We start from the raw sequence: 7,504 nt of genomic DNA, 5'->3' as shown, positions 1-7,504 counted from the left end.
TCTCATGCTGTAGAACTTCTTTAGATGCCCCTATGACATGGAAGACACATCAAGGCCACTATTTGAATCCTAGCATACAGCTCTTCGTATCTCAGCTTCCCGGACTCCACTCTGGACTCCAGAGGAATACCTCAGTGTGGGATTGATGACGGTTGTGTTAAGAAGAGCAGAGACATAAGCGCGGCCATGTTTGAGGTCTTTATTCACTGTACAGTACATCTATACACAGCGGTGGTCCCGCTTCGTGTGGTGGTTCTGCCTTGGAGAAGGTCTAGGGCCTAGGAAAATACAGAGTCCTGTTCGCAGGCCGGGTCCATCGTGCAGCTCTCTACAGGAGATAAAACATGAAACAATCATAGCCTCCAGTCCACACACAATAATAATAATAAGATATTAACACACAGCTGAAGGTTTGTTACAATGTATCACTGCAGGCAATCCTTTATGAGCCTCAACATTCTCCCCTGCCTTGGACTTGTACATATCTATCAATGATAACATTCTCAGGGGAGAAGATCTGAAGACTAAAGAGAAGTCCTTGCGAGCCCCAAAGCAGTGGTGGTCTAGATAATAGAGTTTTCCAGAACGTTAATATTGAACATACCAATCTGTGATCGACTCAGAATGAAGGACCTCATTTATACATGGTTTTCAGTCACAGCGCCATGTGGATGATAGTGGCTGAGCCTGGTATTGCAGCTCACTCCTATTCATTTCATGCCCTTGATTTCCCGGCTCTCTCGTGTGTTGGTTGACTACAGTTTAGTTTATAGTGATGATAGAAAGACTAGGCCTCGCCAGGTGGTAGGCCTCCCTGTGGGCTCCTCTGTAGAGGCCTGGGGGGTGGGGGGGGGGGGGGGTATTGCTTCAGTTCTTCCACACAAGTTCTCCTGATGGTCTGAAGGACCCACTGAGACCAATCATCAAAGCACTGTGGGATGTCTTATGGCCAATGAAGACCAGAAAATACATGTTCCACTCACATGGATTCAGGAAGCTGAGCTATAAGGAGCTGTTTGTAAGACTGTCACATTGTAAAGTTATGTGAGCTGTCTTTGTGGCTTGGAGATGTGCTGTGGTCACTGGGGATTTTTCTTCAAATTTGTTCCCTTGTGTGAGGACTCCCAACAAACAGCTCCCCGTATCTCAGCTTCCTGGACTCCTGTGCAGCACTGGCAGAGTGGTTACTCGAAGTGAAGGGGGTTCTCCCAAGCTGGCTGCTCAAGGGGAGGGGAATTTGGGGGGGGGGCGTGTCCTTTCTGCTACAGCTGTTGGCAGTTGTAGGACAGATCTGAGCATGTGCGTCCACCTCAATGTGGACTGAGATATTAGAAAAAGAGCAAACAGCAGGTGGCGCTATACAGAAAGATTTCATTGAATAACTCAGTGGCTATACAATTTTTTTTATTACAAGCAATTACAAAAGTATTCAGATCCAGGGGCTGGTTTGAAAACCTACAACCCCTTTAGCTTAAAGGGGTTATCCAACCCCCAATAATGCTCCCCCCCCCCCCCCAAATGCCCGGGCCCCTCACACAGACTGTACTTGCCCTGCTGATCCATGCGACGTGTGGCCGTGCAGGGATAGAGAGGGACTCAGGGAGCTGGATAAGTACAGTCTGTGTGAGGGGCCCGGGCATTTGGGGGGGGGGGCATTTTTGGGGTTTTATAACCCCTTTAAGCCTAATCCAAAGTAGCATTTATGGATGAAGTTATTTAATTGCCTCTATGAATGTTTCTGGATGCACATAAGGGAGCACTGATTGGTTGTTGTAAATTGCGCCCCTAGGCTGCTGCCTATACCGAGCGACCCTCATCTCATCCCTTATTATGAGCCTAACTGCCTCAATGTCATAATCACAGGGGTCCTGGAAGATGAGATATAAGGAGCTGTTTGCTGTGGTCCTCGCAGAGTCCTAAATAGTGTGAGGACCCCTTTAAACAGCTCCTTATATCTCAGTGATTTGAGGGAAGAGGGATATCGGAGTTCCGTCCCACCGTGTAGGTCCTCACCATGGTTGCAGCAGATGCCGGAGGCGGCGCAGTTCCCTCCATTATTCCCACATGGTTTCCTTCCAGATTCACACGGTGAAGGGAGGAAATTTTCTTCTTGACATCTCAGAGTCTCCGTGGTGCCAAAGTAACAACCCAGCTCCTCTCCACAGCAGATGTTGGGCCCAAAGCAGTGACCTTTGTTCCTTGGTCCACAGGGGATACACTGAAAAGTAGAGAAGACGTCTTAACACCTGAGCAAAAAGCACATGACCGTGCAATACCAGGCATAGCCTGAGGACAAAAGTGGCGCTGTTCTTGGAAAAACTCAGTATGGCTTATTAGAAGGATAGCCAGTCAAAGGACCCCAAACAGACAGAAGGTTTACAATGTGACAACTTCACGCTGTAAAATGTCTAAAAGAACTGTTTTCAGTGGTCGTGGTATGCCCCCTGCTGGACACAAAGAGTATAAAACACCATTTCTGACTTTCCATTCATACATGCTGGGTGTTGTGGTTCTATAATAGCTGATACACCGATACAGTATAGCAAAACCTCAGTTGTGCACCCAGCATTGTCAGTCTCTTAAAGGGGTATTCCGATTTCCTCCTTCACAGCTGTGTTGTTCCCATGAAATCCTATTGTATGTCTGCTACAAGCTTGATAATTAAGCTGGGTCTACACGTTTAAGGAACCAACTTGTGCAGATGTAGCAGAGCTGAATTTGTCAGCCCTGCCTTGTGCCTAGTGTCACACATAGAAGACATGGAGTGCCCATAACAAAGGTCAAAATGAACTCCCTAGTCATGTAGTGGGTTTTACACCAACTTCCTAGCTCAGATGTAGCAGAGCTGAATTACTTTATTATTTTGGGCATGTAACAGCAGCTTACTAGTGCATACAGTATGTGATTTAAATGACTCGCTTGTGCCCTATGATAGATGTAGCAGTGCCAAGATTGCCATTTGCATTACCTATTTGTGCCAACCCGAAATGCATCAAGTATTACTTCAATTTGCTAGGGCAGATGTAGCAGAGCTGAACACGCTATGTAATTATTGTGCGCATTTTCATAGCTCCATAAAATATGAATATAGTAAGATATGCAATAACTTATAGTGCAGATGTTGCAGAGCTGAATTTGTAATCTAAATGTCTATTCTGTGCTGTGGCAGCTTCCAAATCATATAATGGAGTCATGCAGGTGTAGCGATTCTGAGTTTGTCATTTGCATCATTCTATTTTTGCTTTGTGGTAATTCCATAATAATGTGGTCATTTTTTACACAAGATGACCAATACAGATGTAGCAAAGCTGAGTTTGTCATTTACATTATTCTATTTTTTTTCCTATTGATACTGTTTAATGATGTAGTAACAGCTGCCTAACGGAGTATTGCAGATGTAGCAGTGCTTAATTATTCATTTATATTACTTGCTGGTGCCCTGTGCTAAAGTAGGAAGTAGATGCTGCAGAGTTGAGTGTGCGCTTTTTATAATTATTCTACGTCATAATAGCTCTCTAAATTAGAATGTTTTACAGTTTGCACATACTAATTCAGATGTAGCAGTGCTGATTGGGTCATATAAATAGTTCTTTTGTGTGTGTTAATATTTTACTGAGTGATGGATGTATGGATGTAGCAGTGCTGAGTACGTCAATGTAGAGTGGCAAAAAGAGGTTATCTAAATGGAACACAAAAGATACAGATCGATGACAAATTCAGCTCTACTACATCTTCTAAACAATTGACATTAAGATAAGGTTCTATAACCGTAATTACTGTATAGTAGTATATACTTCTATATGGTGTACATAGATGGGCAGCATACGCATCGTATACTAACATCACTTCTTTGGAAGATGTAGCAGAGCTGGGTTTGTAATATACCTTTTATCTCAGTAGGTTTTCTCGCGATCCCATGAAAGGCCACATATATCACCATTAATCTTGCCAAATAACAAACTCAGCTCAGCTTTACGGTTTCTCATACAAAGCTCCAAACCCACTGAATAGACAATATAGCTTCAAAATATAACAAGGTCACTACCTGCAGCCACCACCAGAGGGAGCCTAATGTGTAAGGCCCAGTTCACACTTCAGTTATTTGATCAGTTATTTCCATCATTTACTGTGAGCCAAAACCAGGTTTGGGTTAAAAATACAGAACAAGAGCAGATCTTTCCATTACACCTTATCTCTGAGTAGGCTTCACTACTGGTTTTGGCTCACAAAAAAATGATGGAAATAACTGACCAAATGTGGTGGCTGCAGGAGGCCAGCATGTTTCATTGTATATCTATGTCTTTGCAGGGGATTTGGAACTCTGAATTAGGAAAAATGGAGCTATAAATTATAAAATAAATCTGCAAAGAAATTTGGGCCCAAAACTTTTTTTTTTTTGCAGTTTTTGTGATACATAGGGTTAATAATCAGTCTTTTGCAGGCTGCTGCTCCTGAGTTCCGTCAGCTGAAGGCTCATTCGAAAACTTTTCTCTGATCTTCTGACCTCATAAACACTCATAGATAAACGCTTATCAAACTGATAAGAATGCGGCTTAAATGAGTGTTTAAGAGGTCAGTAGATCAGAGATAAGGCTTCACTGATTACTAACCCCATGTATCACAAAAACTGCTGGAAAAAAAAAAAAGACCAACAAAAATGTTTTTTTTTCAGCCCAAAATGAGTAAAATGCAATAATAAAAAACTGCCTGCCCAGTTTTGAATAAAAGGGTGCCCTGATGATAAGCTGATCACAGGGTTTTTTCCTTGCTGGGATCTCCCGCATTCAGCTACAATGTATGGGAGAACCTGACAGCTCGTGTTTGATTGCTCTATAGTGCCACCGCAGGTGAAATTAAGCATTACACCGTCAAAATTAAAATAATTTCAAAAAATAGCTGTACATTGTCTCCCCGAGCTTGAGACACTCTTTGTAGCTGTCCTACACACAGTATATGGGATCATCGAGGATGGAACCCTCGTCAGGGATCCAAGCTCATATCTCATCGAAGGTCCACCTTATCAGAAAGAAGAAATAACACTCCAAGAAATCTCTACAGGTCTCCATGGGTTCACCACAAAGTTTCAGCTCAGAGTCAGGCTGTCTTCCTAAAGGCTCAAGAAGCATCTAGTGATTCTTTGGAGTGTTTCCTCTTCGTGGACATCACTGAAGATCAGTAGACCATGAGTGAGAGATGACCATGAGCTCTTACCTTTCTTACGTCCATGAAGTCTATCACCGATCTCTTTCCTCCTATGGGGCAGTTTTGTATATAACAAGCTGAAGACAAGGCTAACCAGCCAAAAAAGGTCACGGCAAGTGCAGTGTAAGACATGGCGGTCATGACTCCAGCTGGTCTGCGAAGATGAGTGTTCCTTGGAGTTCTTCTGCACCTGGACAAGCACTATGCTGTATATATATATTCCCTAATGGATACATCTCCGCCCACCCACCCCCGTCCTCCAGCAATGTCACGAATACTATTGTCAGCAGAACACATTGATTATGGCACCAAATTCCTCAATTATTAACCCAAGGTTAAAGATGTGAGGTCACTAAAGAACATATAATTTTGTAAGAAGATTTCTAGAACGTGTTAAGAAATAATGCAGAGAGGAGTAAGACATTCCTTTCAATTATCCCATCCTCAGGGTCAGCGTGGGGTGGCTTCTCCTTTATCAGTGGTCACAACCTTCTTAAGCTTTGTCCCTCTGCTCAGTCTCACTTGTTCCGAATATAGAACATTAAAGAAATATTCCACATTAGAAAGTGAAATAAATTCCTTGCAAAATATAATATTGTATAGAATGTAGCAAAGTGAGAGCGAATGAATCAGATGTAGTGTGTGCAGTGGGAAGAGGATGTGTGGAATCTGATAGATAGATAGATAGATAGATAGATAGATAGATAGATAGATAGATAATAGATAATAGATAGATAGATAGATAATAGATAGATAGATAGATAGATAGATAGATAGATAGATAATAGATATGAGATAGATAGGAAATTGTTCTGTCTCCATAAACTTTCACACAGTGTGCAATCTGACATTCAGCATAAACCATTCCTGTCTTCCAAATAAGAGGACTGTTCTTTGTAGTCTAACTTGTTTATTGGCAAAACAGGATTGTTTGATATAACTACAAGAATACAAATAGCACGTATAAGTATAAAGTATAGATAGCATGTACTACAACATTTGCATTAACACTGAAGCATATGGTAAAATGGCTGCCTGTACATAAGATTACATGTCTAGCTAACAGTAGTAACAACTCCCTGAGTAACAGTTACAACTAGCTGAACAGCTCTGCATAATATATGTCCCTGAAACAAAGGTAGATCTCTCACCAGATATGTTTTTACAAGGATGGTGGAGTTTGAGAAGGAGATATGCAAAGGAGAGCTCTGCTGATGTGTCCTGGAGACTGGAGACTTCTCTTTCCCAGGATGCTTTGCACTCCCACAACGCAGTAGTATAGTAACAGAAAAACAAAGTGCAATACAACTTAACACCGCTAGATGGTGCTATAACCACATTAAACACTTGAGAAATACCAAACCTCTGGCAGAATCAACTAGAATCATTTTCCCTAACGCTGCTGGGCAGAACAGAGATAGACAGAAAGATAAATAAATATGAGATAGATAATAGATAGATAATAGATAGATAATAGATAGATAGATAATAGATAGATAGATAGATAATAGATAGATAGATATGAGATAGATAGATAGATAGATAATAGATAATAGATAGATAGATAATAGATAGATAGATAGATAGATAGATAGATAGATAGATAGATAGATAGATAATAGATATGAGATAGATAGGAAATTGTTCTGTCTCCATAAACTTTCACACAGTGTGCAATCTGACATTCAGCATAAACCATTCCTGTCTTCCAAATAAGAGGACTGTTCTTTGTAGTCTAACTTGTTTATTGGCAAAACAGGATTGTTTGATATAACTACAAGAATACAAATAGCACGTATAAGTATAAAGTATAGATAGCATGTACTACAACATTTGCATTAACACTGAAGCATATGGTAAAATGGCTGCCTGTACATAAGATTACATGTCTAGCTAACAGTAGTAACAACTCCCTGAGTAACAGTTACAACTAGCTGAACAGCTCTGCATAATATATGTCCCTGAAACAAAGGTAGATCTCTCACCAGATATGTTTTTACAAGGATGGTGGAGTTTGAGAAGGAGATATGCAAAGGAGAGCTCTGCTGATGTGTCCTGGAGACTGGAGACTTCTCTTTCCCAGGATGCTTTGCACTCCCACAACGCAGTAGTATAGTAACAGAAAAACAAAGTGCAATACAACTTAACACCGCTAGATGGTGCTATAAACACATTAAACACTTGAGAAATACCAAACCTCTGGCAGAATCAACTAGAATCATTTTCCCTAACGCTGCTGGGCAGAACAGAGATAGACAGAAAGATAAATAAATATGAGATAGATAATAGATAGATAATAGAT

General features: G+C 41.2%; 1 protein-coding gene across 1 annotated transcript; it reads right to left on the bottom strand.

Moving 5' to 3' along the window:
• Positions 1 to 278: 278 nt before the first annotated feature.
• Positions 279 to 5,334, bottom strand: LOC120991838 (mesotocin-neurophysin MT). The gene is made up of 3 exons (XM_040420591.1): positions 5,212 to 5,334; positions 2,014 to 2,218; positions 279 to 328 (listed from the first exon to the last, which is right to left on the bottom strand). The coding sequence occupies exons 1-3, from the start codon at positions 5,332 to 5,334 to the stop codon at positions 279 to 281; spliced, it is 378 nt and encodes a 125-aa protein (XP_040276525.1).
• Positions 5,335 to 7,504: the final 2,170 nt, after the last annotated feature.

The sequence above is a fragment of the Bufo bufo genome, chromosome 2, assembly GCF_905171765.1.
Source record: "Bufo bufo chromosome 2, aBufBuf1.1, whole genome shotgun sequence".
Classification (NCBI taxonomy): Eukaryota; Metazoa; Chordata; class Amphibia; order Anura; family Bufonidae; genus Bufo; species Bufo bufo.
Note: the sequence above shows the minus strand (reverse complement) of the source record. Positions and strands in the feature narration are given on the sequence as shown.

Coding starts and splice junctions, on each gene's coding strand:
- LOC120991838 (XM_040420591.1), bottom strand. CDS start 5,334: ATGTCTTACACTGCACTTGCCGTGACCTTTTTTGGCTGGTTAGCCTTG. Junction 2,219..5,211: donor ACTTCATGGACGTAAGAAAG/GTAAGAGCTCAT, acceptor TCTACTTTTCAG/TGTATCCCCTGTGGACCAAG. Junction 329..2,013: donor CGGCATCTGCTGCAACCATG/GTGAGGACCTAC, acceptor TATCTCCTGTAG/AGAGCTGCACGATGGACCCG.